Source organism: Staurois parvus, unplaced genomic scaffold (assembly GCF_062004578.1).
Source record: "Staurois parvus isolate SC_StPar_1 unplaced genomic scaffold, SC_StPar_1.0 ptg000668l, whole genome shotgun sequence".
NCBI lineage: Eukaryota > Metazoa > Chordata > Amphibia > Anura > Ranidae > Staurois > Staurois parvus.
In genome coordinates, this window is record NW_028318464.1 from 3,918,410 (window position 1) to 3,935,183 (window position 16,774).

A 16,774-nucleotide genomic window follows, 5' to 3' on the forward strand; every position below is an offset into this window, starting at 1 on the left:
CTGGTTACTCTGCACAGCTGTGTGCACCAATTTTAGTAAATTTCCAAAATGTCAGAAAAGGCCTGGTCTTAAAGTGGTTATTTCGTGAAAAGGTGGAGGTGGTTTATATATCTTTTTGAACTGATTCCTAAACTTTGGAAAATATGTAGTTTGTCAAATTGCATGGTCCTGTGAAGTAACCACTTTCTTTTGAGCTCTTTTTAGCTCGTTTTGTTTTGTAATATATTTTATAAGTTACATGGACTGCACCAGCACATTCTGGTGAGTCAGTGGGAATATGAATGTGGTAAGGTTTTCGAAGTATACCCCTTTACCATTAATAAGAAGGCCCCTATATTTTTATTATTGTTTAATTTGTAACACTTTGTCTGAGCTTACCTTAAAAAGAGCTTCATTAAAATCGTCTAGGTGGGGCAGGTGTCCTGGGTGCTCTTACCAGCTGGGATCTGTCCTGGAACTGGGCTATGAGACCTCAGCCTGGATTTGTGGACTGCTGAGATTTAGTTGAAATCTCAGGATGGTCCCACCAAATCCAGGACAGTTGGGAGGCAGGCCCCTCCCTGTGCACACTGCCCTCTCCTGCATGTATTACCTCCCTCTCAGTGCACACTGCCCACCCCAGTGCACATTACCCACTCTCCTTGTACTCAATGCCACCTCCTATGCACATTACCCTCCTTTCATGTACACACTGCCCCTCCTGTGCACATTAAACCCCTCCATGCGCACACTGCCCACCCCTGTGCACATGACCCTATTCCCTGTACACACTGCCCCCTCCTGCGCACATTGCCCCACTCCCTGTACACACTGCCCCCTCTATGCACATTACTCCCTTTCCTGTAGATACTTCTCCTCCTGCGAACATTACCCTCTCCATATACACACTGCCCCCTCCTTTGCACATTAACCACCTCCCTGTACACACTGCCCCCTCCTGCGCACATTACCTCCCTCCCTATACACATTGGCTCCCATCACCCTCCACAATGCTATTCTTTCTCCTGTCCCTGGAAATCTGAGACATCTTATTGCTGAGACGCTGCACTAATTATTGCTCAGCCTGGCAAGGATTAAAGCTGATGCTAAGAGACAGCTAAGAAAGCTCTAATTCTAAGAAATCTCTATTTCAGCTACTCTCTGCTCGCATTCCTAAGATTGAAGACCAACCTACCAACCTGTCCCACTGCAGCTCCCGGAGTACACACCCAGGACACAAGAGCAGTTGCAGTGTCACCTAGTTCGAAAGAACAGCTGATTGGCTGCGGCAAGCTAGTCTCATTGGAAGCTTCCTGGACAGTAGTCTATGGTATACGTGGGGCAGTTGACATTCACAGAGGGAGCAATTGTGCTTCTGTTCCACAGAGCGGCAGCAGGTCTAGTATAAAGTATTTGTATTGGATTTGCACCTGCTGCCCATGTGACATGCTGAAATGTGGGACAAAGCCCAGATCTGGGGGACACTAAGAATATGTTTCAATTTTGAGACAGTCCCATCAAGACCGCGGCCTGAGTTGGATCCAGAGCGCTGAGGTCAGGGGTGCTGACAGCCAGAGTCACCTGGGTGAAGAGCAAAGAGTGGACTAATCACTGTGTGCTGCTGTGGGGATTTATTATTTGCTGCTAGAGAGATTGAGCCTTTTAGGAACTGACCATACAGCCATCTAGTATACTTATTGTTGCCTGCAAGGTTGACTTTTCTAACATGCACTAACAGTACAACTGGGCCCCAATGCTAGCTGGCAGAAGAGTTAGGACTAAAAACTGTCCTTTTATAGCTTCTACACAGAGACCTTCACCTTTTGCTTATGCTAAGTAGTACCTCTCAGGGGACATTGCACCATATCCTAGCCATCCTCCTAGAATGCACTCTAGACTAGTTATAGTATTATTATTCCCACTGCAGTAAATGCTTATATGCATTGTTTATTGTTGACTTCTCTGATTCCTGAGTTAATCCTAGTCTAATGGTACAGAACTCTATTTTAAGTTACCTTGGCATAGTGATTACACTGTCTAGATGACTGTGTTTGAACCTACCTGTGTGTTCATTTATGATCAAACTACCATTTATTCTAACCCATACAATACATTGAGGTCATTTACCACTAAACAGTTTTGTATATATTTCCTGGTTCTAATTCACAGAGTTAAAGCTATCTATACTATTGTTCATATAAGTGCTATCAGTAACTTCCATTCAAACAGGTGTATCAGAGGAGCTGAGGTTGTTCTTGGAGTTGTTCTTGGAGTCAAGGCACAGAACAGAGAACCCAAATTACAAAGCCGTTCATGCGGGGGTAGTGCTACACTAAAATGTGCTGGTCTGTATCACAATGGTATCTGCACTGGTGGAACAACAGTAGGTCTGGCATAACACCACTGTCATGAGAATCGCTTTGTTGTCTTCATTGTTAGCAAGGAAGCAAGACAAGATTTTATTGTCAGAGAGATGATCAGTGAGGTCATGTTTAAAACAATTCAGTTTTTCAATGGGCAATGAGGTCACATATTGCAGTTTTATCAATTATAATATTTATTAGGTTTCTTGATTATTTATTACGTTTCTTAACAATTATAATCACACTATAGTGATCCTTTCAGTACAAAGTTTTTCATGTTTTTCTGAGGTTTTATTAAAATTATATAACATTTAGGAACAAATATGGAGCCCAACATGCCAGAACTCGAGGCCAAGATGGCAAATACCTCAACTGCCACTGTAGAGGTCCCTTTGGCGCTGAGGTATGTTGGGATGAAGAATACCCAAACAGTAAAGAAGACCAGCATACTAAAAGTAATCAGTTTAGTGTCATTAAAAGTGTCAGGTAATTTTCTTGCAAAAAATGCAACAACAAAGCATACAGAAGCCAAAATACCCAAATATCCCAGTATCACATAGAAAGCAATAGCTGATCCTTTATCACATTCTAGGATGATCTTTGTAATTTCTGACTGTGTATTGTATGAGGTTGAGGGAGGGGCTAAAAGGATCCACAAAATGCAAATAAACACCTGAATAACAGAACAAAAGAAAACAATACATTTAGGAACTTTAGCCCCCACCCACTTTCTTAAGTTTTTCCCAGGCTTAGTTGCATTAAAAGCTATTACCACAATGAATGTTTTTCCTAAAAGAGAAGATACAGAAATGGAAAAGGTGATTCCAAAAATTGCTTGGCGTAAAAAACAGGTCAGTTGTTCTGGTTTTTCAATAAAAATAAGACAGCAAAGACAGGAGAGAGTGAGGGATGCTAAGATTAAGTAGCTGAGATCTCGATTGTTGGCTTTGACAATTGGTGTCTTTTGATACTTAATAAAGATTCCCAGAACAACAGAAGCCATCAGTGAAAATAAAATGGCTATAAAAGCCAGGACAATTCCTATTGGGTCTTCATAGGATAAGAAGGTGATAGCTTTCTTGATACATTCTGTCTTTTGTACATTGGGCCATTGGTCTTCTGGACACTTTATGCACACATCTAGATCTGGAAAAATGAAGCAAATAGTGCTTACAATATTTTCTTTCATGCTATTTTTCTTCCTTATGCATTCTAGCTTTTTATCTGAAATAAAGTATCAACTTTTCATCAAACTTTACCAATGGTCGTTTTAAGTAAAAAATGCAAGAAGCAAAGTGCTATCAGCAAAGCCCAGAACCCCTCAGCAACCAATCAGAATTCCCTTTAATGAAGTCAGACTAATGCCCGATAGTTTATTGGAAATAAATGAACCAGTAGTTAGTCCTCTTTGGTAGATACAACTAAAAAAGCAATTTCCTTGTAGGAAGTGGTCTATGTATGACATAGAATGTAGGATATACCCAGATATGGTGATCATCTATAAATGTGTCTTGTTAAGAACTGACTGAAGGAGAATTGGATTTGTGGTTTTGGCCAGGACTTAACACCTGGGAGTCTAAGGGGACCCCTGCCACCAAAAGATAACAAATTAGCTCTGCTCCCTCTGTTTCCAGTTTCTCTCATTTGTTAAAAATAAGAAGTGAACTTGTACCTATGTGTAGTAGTGTGCTCCCTGTATTTTGCTCATAATAAAATTTCAGTGAATGGCTTTCCTGGACCATGGGCTCCTAGGTCATTCCCTGCTGCGAACAGGGTCACGTGGGCCAAACTAAAGCCTTACAGAAGCCTATACAAACAAAAGGGTTGGCTACACTCTAACAACATTAGCAGAAGTAAACTTTATTGTTTAGCACAAGAAATTTAGAAGTTCTGCCCAGACCTTCCCCAGGCTTAGACAAGGCTTACTCGTAGAGATGCACCGCTTAAAACTAAGCCCTGCTTAGGTGAAATGCATCATAGTGGGGAAGGTCTGTGCTGACCCTCTTTGTTTCTTGAGCATTAAGGTGTATTCCTGGTTGATGTAATTGGAATGTGACTGGACATTTTGTTGGTATATGCATGGGAGTGTGGACAAGTTCCACTTGGCCGCATAATTTCTCATAGATATGGGAAAAACAGGAAGTGGGAGCAGTAGTGTTTTTTTATAATTGGAAATATACAGTACTACTATAGCTGGGAATATATGGGAAATAAATAGGGATGCACTGATACCAATACCAGTATCAGTGATTTTCATGAGCACTCAGTCGTGAAAATACTCCCAATACCTTAACCGATATTTTGTGGTGCAATTTGCGTTAATGAACGTAAATTGCACCATAAAGATTAGCATGCGTTTTGAACAGGAATGCAATTCCTGTCCAAATCGCATGCGGTTTCCCCACTGCTCCTGTGTGAACCCAGGCGTGTCATAGCCTGAGTTCACACAGGAGCGGTACGGGAAACCTCCCTGCAGGCGTCCCATGCTGAGTGTCCATGGTAGGAGAGGAGAGAAAGCAGCGGGGATTTCAAATCCGTGCTACTTTCTCTCCTCTCCTTGCAGGGATGACAGTTCGGGCTAGAAGGCATCTGATTGGTCAGCTGCTGACCAATCAGATACTGTCTAGCCTGAACTGTCATCGCTGCAAGGAGAGGAAAGAGAGCTTTGGGGATTTCAAATTCCATTAAAGTCCGATTGCGTACATTAAATATCAGTGAGTACTTGACCGAAAATATCAGTACTCATACACACCGATAAAAAAACAGTATTGGTGCATTCCTAGAAATAAATAAATAGGTATATATAGAAATCAAGACAAACCTGTCTGATTGGAAAACTGTCCTTCTGGACATGGTAGGCAATCATAACAACAAACTGGCTGTCCTTCCCGGACAGATTTCCTGTATCCTGGCAGACACTTCTCACTGCACACTGATCGAGGAATCATTAGCTGCCAAAATATACATAAAATATTTATATAGAATGTCATATGTTTTATTAATGTTGCTGAAACTGTTATATTTCAGGCTTGATAAATGAGGTACTGCAAAAATGATATGTTGATGTGCAAAAAGCAATGACCCATAGCAACTAACATTTAATTTTTTATAAGGTTTGAGTAAAATTTTTCAATGTATAATGAAAGGAAGCCTAATTGTTATTCAAAAATATATAGGTGGCCAAAATGTGGGAACTAATTGCAACAAAAAAAATACTATACTACCCACACATCTCACCCACTGGGGCCTAAATTGTACCTTTTATTTCTAAAATAAAACATTCTGTTGTTTAAATTAGCTGATAGATTCAAACACCAACATGACTTTTTACTACTAACAGGGGAAGCAAGAAATCTATCCCAATAGGGTATTATTTAGAGTAAAGTAAAATAAAGATTATTTTACTTTATTTCACTTACACTTTATCACCTTTATCACTTTTTTACCGCAATACATTCTCTGCATTAAGGTAAAAAAACCTTCTGTGCAACAGGATCCCCTCAGCCCCTCCTTTATAATTACTGAGCCGGATCTCAATCCAGCGTTGTGCCTGAGAGCAGTGGCTCTCTCTATCCGCACAAGGCAGATTTATAGAAGCAGGAGACATTGGCTTCTGCAGCTGTCAATCAAATCCTGTGTTGAGGGAGTAGGGGCGGGGCCAGGTCACACTGTCTATGTCTATAGACACAGGCAGCATGACTTGGGATCGAGCCCACACAAGTGCCCCCATAGGAAGAGGTTTCCCATGGGGGCACTCACCGAAGAGGAGAAGCCAGGACCTCATTATATCGGGGTATCGGGCTGCTCTGTGCAAAACCATTACACAGAGCAGGTAAGTATACATGTTAATATTATTATATATATTATAATATTGCATATTATTTTGAAAAAATAAAAAATGAAGGTTTATAATCACTTTAACGAAGGGGACTAACCTTAGCAAACTTCTTTTCCCAGACTATCGAATCTTTATTTATAATTATTTGTCTCTCAGATGAAGCATGCAAGTCAAAACTTCCAACTTTTTGCAAATTTGTAGTCCAGTTTGGGTAATTGATTGGATTATAAATATCATACCCAATAGATATTTCTTCATCGTTAAAATAGATGTCTTGTCCCAATGTGTTTGTAAAATTAACTCTTTTTATATATTTATGTAGCTGTAAATGACAAATAATGTCCAGTGCAGTGGAATCACATACAAATAACAACATATCGAAAAAAATTATTCAAAGTAATAGTTTCTGTCTTTGGACAATTAATACATTTAAAACAGCATCCACATTTGTGCTTTAATATAGTAACCTACCCATCACAGAGTTACCAAACACCCCTATACTGTCAAAATATAAAACATTTGGATTTTATAAGAAAAGAAGGTGTTATTAATTTCCCATCCTCATATCATATCACTGACGTATCCTACAATATTTGAGTCCATTATCATCACACTATGACTTCACCTGCCTCAGTTGAACATCTAGGTAATATTGCACGTTTTAGTATCCAAACACACAAAGCAAAAACTCCTGGCACATAAGGCCCAAGTAAAACTTCTACACATGAAACCAGTTTTGCAAGGCTTAAAGCTGCACCACAATGAAATAAAAAAAACGTCACTAATCTCCATCCTCCAGAGTATGGTGACCTTGTTCATCTAAGCTTGGTTACATTTTAATACTCCTCCTCCTCCTGTTAAAAGAGATCATTACTCTCTCAGATTGTACTGTATAGAGAGTACTCAAATATATCTCAGACACTAAAGTTGAGTTGCCAGGGATGTGGTGTTTTGGACAACCTCTACTGTGTAAGCATATTGTCTAGTGCAGCCTTTCTCAAAGAGAGTGCCCAGGCACCCTGGGGTGCCTTGAAGTTTCTTCAGGGGTGCCTTGGCAAAATGTCTATAAATTGCCCAAAATTTGTATACAAGCCAGCAGGTGGAACAAGACTGCCATTTAGCTACATAAAGTCACAGGTTTTCATTGTGCACCATTATGACCTTCTAGCCCAGGGGTCTGCAACCTTTAAGACATAAAGAGCCACTTGGACCCGTTTCCGAGAGGGAAAAAAAGACTGGGAGCCGCAAAACCATTGCAACATTTAAAACAAATCCGACACTGCATATATTGCGAAAAGCGCTCTGGTCATGAAGGGGGTTTAAGGGCCCAGTAAGCAAAGGGTTAACCAGGGCCACAGTGTATCGTCATAATCACAATCATAGCCTTAGGTCAGTGGTGGGCAACCTTTTTTTTCAACTGAGCCAAATCTCGCCAAAACCACGATTGAAATTTATTTTGAGAGAAACATTTTTAAAACTGAAAATACATCCCCCATATAGTAATTCATCCCCCATATAGTAATTCATCCCCCCATAGTAATTCATCCCCCATATAGCAATTCATCCCCCCTATAGTAATTCATCCCCCATATAGTAATTCATCCCCCCTATAGTAATTCATCCCCCCTGTGTCAATTCACTTACCTTTGCTCCGCGCGTTCCTCTAGCTGTGTTCCCGCGCCGTTCTGGTCTTCAGGGCGGACTGTGAGAGGAGAGGAGTTCGTCACGCTGCCCCGCCTACATCCTGACAGCCAATGTTTGGAGGAGGGAGGGGAGCGGGCGCCCGGCACATAGAAGAGCTGCATTAAAAGAGCCGCGGCTTGCCGACCCTATTGCCTGTCACCTGGTGGGCAGTTTGCTCCGGAGCCGCAGGAAAGGTGAAAAAGAGCCGCATGCGGCTCCGGAGCCGCGGGTTGCCGACACCCATTCTAGCCGCTGACATCCTGACAACCAATGACATCATCAGTTGATAAGGAGGATGTCAGCTGCCTGCACAGCATCCTAGTTTGACCCTCCCCTGCTCCTCTCCATCAGTGTTGGGGTCACATTAGCTCAGTGATGAAGAAAAACTGAGGGAGAAGAGAAACCCTGGAATACTAGTCAGTACCAGTGTGCAAAAGTGTATTTGCTTTGGAAGAATAAATCACCTCTAATGTTGGGTGTCCTACATGTGTGGATGTTGCTGCGTTATATAAAACTATTAGAATCGTTTTTCACCCTGTATAATGGGGTGCGCTTTTAAAATTATGGACAGTCTTGAGGCATCCCATTTTAGAATGGGGTGCCTCAAGACTGTCCATAATTTTAAATGTTGCCTCGGGACTGTCTATAATCTTAAAGGGTGTCTTGACTGAAAAAAGGTTGAGAAACACTGGTCTAGTTTCAAAACACTGACTTTTTAGTGGATAAAGTTGTATGTTGTTAAGAGAGGCTTTTAATATCTTCGGTATCCTATATCCCATCATTTTAGAGTTCATCCCAAAATGCTGAAAAATCAAAAGGTAAGAAAATTCCCTTTTAGATTCTGGTAATTTTTTGTTATAGTATCTACATGGACCTCCTATTAAATGTTTGACAAGGAAGTTCTGAAAGGGGAGAAAGGTATTGCTGAAACCCTTCAACTAAATGTCACTGTAATGTTTTGGAAAAAAGAAATAGTTTGTACAAGGCTTTGACAGATAGATAATATCAAATTACTTTTTTTCTTACCTTCCAACCTTTCAAATCTTGAAATGTTAATTTATTTTTATCCTGCAATCTTTCACTTAATGGTGTTTCTTGATACATTTGATGTAATGCATAAGCTACAGCATAGACAGAGTTGTAAACAACATAACTCATACCAGTGAACTTAAGGTTACAGTGTGAGTATATGATTTGCCTTCCACTCTCCACCCCTGTGCAGTTTCGGTTTCTTGGATTGAAAGGACATCGGTTTTCACAAAGTTCATCCCACCATGTTGTAAAGGTCCGACCTGATGGGAATCGACTTGGTTTAACCTCCTTGACAAATTTTATGAATGCAGGGTTTTCATTTTTTTGCATGATAAATCTTAAAGATCCATTGACAACTGTGTCATTGATCACGTTGAATATTCGGAAGCTGGACTCAGCAGTATGTATCCAGACTTTCCCTGGTATGCTAGTAACATGAACATTTAATTCCAGGTAGTACACATTATTTTTTGAGCCATACAAAATAATAGCATTTGCAGTTGACTGTGCAACAGTTTGCTCTATGTCTTTGATTCTTTCTGGGCTGTAGTCATTAATAGAAGGTACTAGTTTAATAAATTCAATGCATCCCCCACTTTCTACAATCATGTTTTTAATAATCTTTATAGCATTTATACTGCTATCATCATCAGCATATATAATACCAACCCACATCCAACCAAAGTGCTTCAGTAAGGCTATAATGGCAGCATACAGAGCCTTCTCACTGGGTATTGTACGGTAGAAATTTGGGAAGTTCCGTTTGTTGCTCTGAAGAGGTTCTTGGGACATGAAACTTATCTAAAAAATATGTGAGTGTGATCATTATTGGTTTCCTAAAATACAACATACTGATTATATGTAAAGTAACTCATCCCCCAAAAAATCCTCAGCAGAATTGTCCCTGCAATAATATACACAATAATAGACACTGTAGGTGGCAAGTCTCCTCTGTATAAGCAATACAGCATCCCGCAATGTATTCACATTCAGCGTACTTCCAGGTGTGCCTGGTGCCTGGTTTATTGTTGCGTCCCATGTCCCATGTCCTGTAGTGACGTAGGAGTCAGTGGGAGGAACCACTGCTCATGGCGGGGGAACGTAGGGATTGGACACTTCCAGAAGATTTGAAAACCAAAGATTTTGTTGGGAGCTGTATCATTTGTATACATTGGAGTTCAGACTTGCCACTTAGTAGTAGTAGTAGTAAAATAGTAGTAGTAAAAAAGTAGTAAAATAAAGCATTTAATGCAACCTTTATTCAATTTTGTGGGGTCTTCCATTTGGTTACCCAATAATTTCAATCCTGCTTCTACAAATGGGTATTACAGTATAACACTCTGGTACACCAGGAAACTACACATAGCAACACGTGATATTTATTACAGGTACTTATATAGTGCTGTCAATTTACGCAACACTTTACATATATATTGTACATTCACATCAGTCCCTAAACCCTCAAGGGGCGTACAATCTAAGGTCCCTAACTCACATTCATACACTCACATACTAGGGCCAATTTGGACAGGATCCAATTAACCTACCAGCATGTCTTTGGAGGTAATTGGAGTACCCAGAGAAAACCCACGCAGGCAGAACATGCAAACTCCAGGCAGGTGGTGCTGTGGTTGGGATTTGAACCAACGACCCTAGTACTGCCAGGTGGAAGTGCTAACCATTTAGCCACTGTGCTGCCCCTATAAGACAAGACTAAAGGAAGTCATACCTGTGGGTATTTGTACATTCCAAATATATTGGCATACTGTATTGAAAAGCTAGATGACATCCCTTCAATGATAGCAGCAAGAACACCATATTTGTCACAGTTGTAATTAGGATATTGCTTCGTGTTCCCTGAATAAATGCGAACAGCACCTTGGACAGTTCTGAAGAGGTCAACATAGGAATCATATACATTATAGCCCAGGGTTACATTTGGCAATATGTTAGGATTGATGTTGATTTCATCCACAGCGAATACTAAACTTAGGAAGTTGTAAAAGTCATCAAGCAGCATACTGAAATGAAAAATATAATAAAAATAAAATTAACTTAAAAACACATACTAGAAGTAATGAAATGAGAAAATTGATGGCCACTATTTACATCTTAGTATTTTATTTATTTAGGGATGTTAATTTAAATTTCATTAATTTATTATGTTATAGTATGTTTTTAGAGGAATATTTTAACATTAAAATAAATGTAAATGGTAACTCAGTTACATTTAGTTTGCTAAAGCACTCTGCATCATACATAAATGTCATTTGAGTTCATAAAAACTTGCTGTTTTCATATTTTCCATCATTAGTTTTATCCAACACTCTAAATCTTCAGTAGCCTCTTTGCAACTAGTTTCTGTCTACATGCACTCAATTGATGGCTACATGTCATTTCTCATGGAAGGTTTCCTAATGGGGACAACAGTGTACAATAATATAAAATGGCTATTTGTTGCTTTTGTTTAACCACTTGCCCTCTGGAAGGTTTTACCCCCTTCATGACCAAGGCATTTTTTTTTTGCTATTCAGCACTGCACTACACAGTCCAGATTTATTGACGGCCTATTTCATTTCTTGAGGCCCTAAGATGCCAGGACAGTACAAATGCCCCCCAAATAACCCCTTTTTGGAAAGTGAACAGTCTAAAGTATTTAGTAAGAAGCATGGGGAGTATTTTGAAGTTGTAATTTTTTTGTCACTTTTTTTGGAAAGTAAGGAAATTAGATAAAATTTGGGGGGTTTTTCACAATTTTTTTTACATACTGTCACCAGTGCAGTACAGTATCATCATATGGCTGGGGTGGTGGTGATTAGGGATACTGACTGATGAAAGTATGTAAAAAAAATATTAAATTCTAATTTGTTTTAAATTTCATTCTTTTGTTTAACATTTCTTTTCTGTTTTTACAATTTTTTTAACATCTTGTTAACAGAGTAGCTCAGTGTCACCATAGTGACACTGGCTTTTTTTCCCCCACTGTTATTGCTTATACAGAGATGATGACTACCCTCTTGAGGGCCACTGTCTTTCTAGGTTCCCCTAATCTTAGCACAGCCAGGCAACATGCATTTTCCACGTTTGCTTCCGCAGTCAGTGAACAGTCCATGAGATTGTTTTTTTTGTTATTTCATTAGGGGAAATAATTTGGATAGGGAAATAGGGATTATGGGATGCCCTTATTGACTGAATCAATGCACAGGGACAACTTCCTTCCTATATACAGAAACAGATCCTGGACTGCTCTTCTCCTTGAATGCAGTCAGTCTTTACAGATCAGTAGCAAAAGCCACTTGTGGGCTAAAGACTCTCAGTCCCTCTGAAAGTCAGCACAAACTGTTGCAAACTGCATGAAGAAGTATCTCCTCTCCTCTGTGGAACTGCTCTCAGCTCCACAGCCAGCAGACACTACCAACCCTCCTGACTGCTCTGAAGATTTCCCAGGACAAGGATAAAGGATTAAGCATAGCGCTGTCCTTTGAAAGCTTGCTACATGTGGCAGTCTCTCCCCTTGTAAACCCTGGGTGTGCTGATGTATTCACTCTGTCCTCATTGCTCCCACTGCTCCCAGGCATCAATCCTGTTCATACCGTAATGCTGAATGGATCCTCCTGAGCTAGCCCAAGTCTAGCCTGGAGCCCAGCCCCCCTTAGACCTAGGGGACTCTTCCCAGGCCTCCAACTTTGCTATGGCTCTCTCATATTTATGAGTTAGCCTAACACACTACCTGGGCCTCCAAACCTGGGATTGGTCAGACCCACAAACATGCAGATTTAGGTCTCCACCCCTTCTGTCCACTGGCTTCTGGAAGCTTCCATAGTCCTCCAGAACCAGGTAGAGGCAATAGAGTCCCAACCTGCTAAGTCACTCAACCTGACCTGCAGTAACTTGACCTAATTACAGACTCACACAGTTACCATGAGTCATACCATAAAAAAATGTACTTACATTAACACTACTAGCATACTAGAGGGTGCTACAAAAGCAATAGTTTTATTTGTCATGAATGGGTTTCCCATTCATTGACAACTTGTTTATGGTCATGAATTGTGATTGGCTACAGCTAATCACAAGGTACAGGTAGCCAGGTACTATGTGATTGCTGTGGGCCAATCACAGATCACAACAGTAAGCAAGATGTTCATGAATGGAAATCCCTTCATGACAGGTTGTTTACATTGTTATCATGCGATCACTATGACTAATCATACCGATCACATGTTACTAGTAACAGTAGTCCATTGTTTCCGGTGGACACAGCGGTCACAGGAGGGGTGCACTGAACATTCCTAGCCCAGAGCAGGCTGATGACTTACATATATGTTATCCTGGCTGTTCATGCCAATAAATATAAAAAATGTATTATGATCACTAAATATACAGTTCAAAAACCATAATTCAGTGTATTTATCCACTTCTGTGACAGTGAAAAAAGTGTAAAAAAAATATATATTAATAGTCCACCATTTTCTTCCACCTCAGTATAAGTTCATGAACAAACATGCACATGTGAATATTAAAACGAATCACCACCACAAAAGTGCCTCTTCCACCTTCCAACCAGGCAGCTTACCTCAGATTTTGAACTACTAAAGGTCAATATGTGCCTTGCCCTTTAAAAAAGCTTTGTCTCCATGCAACTTTAATCTGTGTCTTTACCAGCCAGGGGCGGACTGACAACTCATGGGGCGCCCGGGCAATAGGGGATCATGGGGCCCTTGTGTCCTTTCCCACACTCAAAGCACACCCAAAAAAGCCTATAAAAAGGTACCAAGGGCATCTCATGGGGCCCTCTACTGACCCCGGGCCCTCGGGCGCTGCCCGAGTGTTCAAATGGTCAGTCCGCCCCTGTTACCAGCATGTAAACACCATTATGTATCTCAAAGGAACAAACGGAACTTCATTGCGCAGTATATAAGCCTACCAAGTATATTTATAAAAACAAAGGGTTAAAACCTCAATCATAAAATAAGTGCATACCTAGAAATGATTGGCTCTTTAAACAAGCATTTCCCCCAATCATGACTGCTTCGGAAGGAACTCCTTTCTAAAGCAGTCATGATTAGATGACTAAATTCGTCAAGGGTGTGGCCAGATGATGTCATTACGCTGGACAGAACTAGAAGTTGGCCATCTTGGATAGGTATCTGAAGCCAAAGTCTAACCTTCATGGGGAAATGCTTGTTTATAGAGGCAATCATTTTTATGTGCACTGGTTGAAATGCATCTATTTTGTGAGTGAGATTTTAACCCTTTGTTTTCCTTTGAGCTACACAAGGAGGAATGGTGTTTACAGGCAGATAAAGACACAGATTACAGTTGCATGGAGACAGAGCCCTTTTAACGGGTAAGGTACTTATTGACTTTTTAGTAGGTCAAAATCTGAGGTAAGCTGCCTGGTTGGAAAGCGGAAGAGGCACTTTACTGGTGGTGATTTGTTTGAATATTCACATTGCATGTTTGTTCATGGACTTATACTGAAGCGAAAGAAAATGGCGGACTAATAATATATATTTTTTTACACCTTTTTCACTGTCAAAGAAGTGGATAAATACAGTGGTCAGAGGTGCCCCAGCCAGAAGCCACGAGACATAGGGTCTTACAGAGGGGTCAGAGGTGCCCCAGTCAAAGGCCAAGAGACAGAGGGTCTCACCGATGGGTCAGAGATGCCCCAGTCAGAAGCCAAGAGACAGAGGTTCTCACAGAGGGGTCAGAGGTGGCCCTGCTAGAAGCTAAGAGACAGCTGGTCTCGTTCCAGGAGTCAGGTGGGCTCCTATCAGGGTATCAGGAGAACCCCAATCCATAGGCCAGAGGTAGCCCATGAAGTGACGTGCTTCAGCTAAAGGCTAGGGAGCCAAATGTTCCAGAAGAACTGGACAACACAGTTAATACGACTGGTGAGAGAAACCCCTGCGTGGGAAACTGATGTACATGTGAACTTTCCATTTGAATTTAAATAAACGTGGGCTGCCATGCCCTGAAATATAGTTTTGGACTAATGCAACCCATTGTAAACACACCTATTGCTTGAGTTTAAACACCCCAATCCCAAACAGGTCAAATATTGGTATATTCGGCAGCACTCAAAGCTACTTTTGATTTAATCAATTTTTTTACCTCTACTTTATATCCAGCATTAGTTCATAGACAACTACACAATAAAACCAAAACAGCAAAAATAAGAGTTTATTTTATTCTTTATTGTTCTGAAAATATTTGTTTTCTATGCAAACTTACTAATCCTTTATATTTACTGTCCTTACCAAGTTAAAGGCTTTAGCAAATTAGGCAAATAGCCTGTCTAGAGCACAAACATAGCATGTATTTTAGTTATGTACAGCAGGAATATATGGTAGTGACTCAGCATTATGGCACTAGGTGGTGCACATTTTTCTCTATTTTAAATATAGATACAATATTGCATTGAAGATGATCCTAATCAATTTTTAAAGGCCTAAATGCACGAATAAATGAATTAAAATGCATACAACAATGGCATATACTGTATAGACACCAACAATAAATATGTAGAAAATATAATTGGTAATATTGGACTAAAAATGACACAGTTCTAAGATTTGCCTCTGAAAACTGAAATGCAATGAAAAAGGTACTGTACGTTATCAAAACTATAATAAAAGTTAAAAAATATGTAGATTTAGATGCCTGCATATGCAAATCAGATAGATATAATAGGCTCAAATTGATGAAACTTTACACAAAGATAAAGACAGCAACACAGTGACTTAGTGGTTAGTGCTTCTGCCTTGCAGCACTGGGATCCCGGTTGGGATCCTGGCTAGGACACTACCTGCATGGAGTTTGCATATTCTTCATATGCTTGCACAAGTGTACTCTGGTTTCCGCACACTATATATAGTACCCACAATTTAAGCAGCACTTTACACACTGTATGTGAGGTACTGCTTGGATTGTTGCTCTATAAATATCTGTCATAAATAAAGCTTTCGATTTAACCACGTGGTGGTAATTTTGAAATCTCATTGAACTCAAATACTAAAAATAACTGTCACATTTTTTCCAAAAATAAGGGCCCTTATCCTTTGTGTTTTGTGAATTAAGTCTATTTTTGTATAAGTTTATATGGGTGTACAAATGACAGTTGTATCATACTGTTATTTTTCCATTAGTTTTTATGTAATTTATGTGATTGCTAATATAATTAAAGTATTCATAAAGCTAAATAATTAAAACATTTTGAAAGAAATTTGGATTACTCTAAATCCTAATTTATAGTAATTTATAAATCTTTTTACTTTTCAGAACTACTTTTAAATATTGATATGCACAAGTATTTTCATGCAGATATGAAAGACATAAAAAGAAAACCATACTAACCTTATTTTTCGTGCCTGAAGGTGTGGAGGACTGGAAAAATTAAAGGCTTCTGTTTTATAATAAATATGTATATCAAACAGCCCTCCTATAAGGACATCTCCACTCATGTAGAAGGGCCTTTGTGGATAGGGTGTGCCAGGTCTGCAGCCAAATTTTACAGTCTGACACACACTTTCACAAAATAATAACAGAATCACTGTGTTTCTAAACATTGTAATACCTAACACCCCATTTGTAACAAACACACAAAGTTAGAGTTCCTAATTAACCTATAACAATTTACAGATTACTAGTTCAGGACAGACTGATTGAATTTTGTTCAAATTCTAATTTCATGGAATCTACTATATAGCAGTGAGCCGTCCATGTCTCAGAAGTATTTATAAGACTTGAGTCATATATTACCATGTCCTTGTGGGAATACTGCTTGGTTACTGTAGAGTTCAAATTGTCACCTTCCAAAAGAAATGATTATGACTTCCAAGTAAAAATTATTAGTCAGCACAAGATGTTTAAT

The 16,774-nt window shown here is 39.7% G+C and overlaps 1 protein-coding gene across 1 annotated transcript; it reads right to left on the bottom strand.

Moving 5' to 3' along the window:
- Nucleotides 1-2,586: 2,586 nt before the first annotated feature.
- Nucleotides 2,587-9,687, bottom strand: LOC149447847 (vomeronasal type-2 receptor 26-like). The gene is made up of 4 exons (XM_089651898.1): nucleotides 8,878-9,687; nucleotides 6,278-6,331; nucleotides 5,164-5,293; nucleotides 2,587-3,488 (listed from the first exon to the last, which is right to left on the bottom strand). The coding sequence occupies exons 1-4, from the start codon at nucleotides 9,685-9,687 to the stop codon at nucleotides 2,587-2,589; spliced, it is 1,896 nt and encodes a 631-aa protein (XP_089508024.1).
- Between the last annotated feature and the right edge of the window lie 7,087 nt (nucleotides 9,688-16,774).

Excerpts from the sequence above, each read along its gene's own strand:
- LOC149447847 (XM_089651898.1), bottom strand. The coding sequence starts at position 9,687 with ATGTCCCAAGAACCTCTTCAGAGCAACAAACGGAACTTCCCAAATTTC. Across the intron at positions 6,332-8,877 it reads GTTGGAAGGTAAGAAAAAAA|AGACAAATAATTATAAATAA; the intron begins GTAATTTGATAT and ends GCTTCATCTGAG. Across the intron at positions 3,489-5,163 it reads ACAGTTTTCCAATCAGACAG|ATCTAGATGTGTGCATAAAG; the intron begins GTTTGTCTTGAT and ends TCATTTTTCCAG.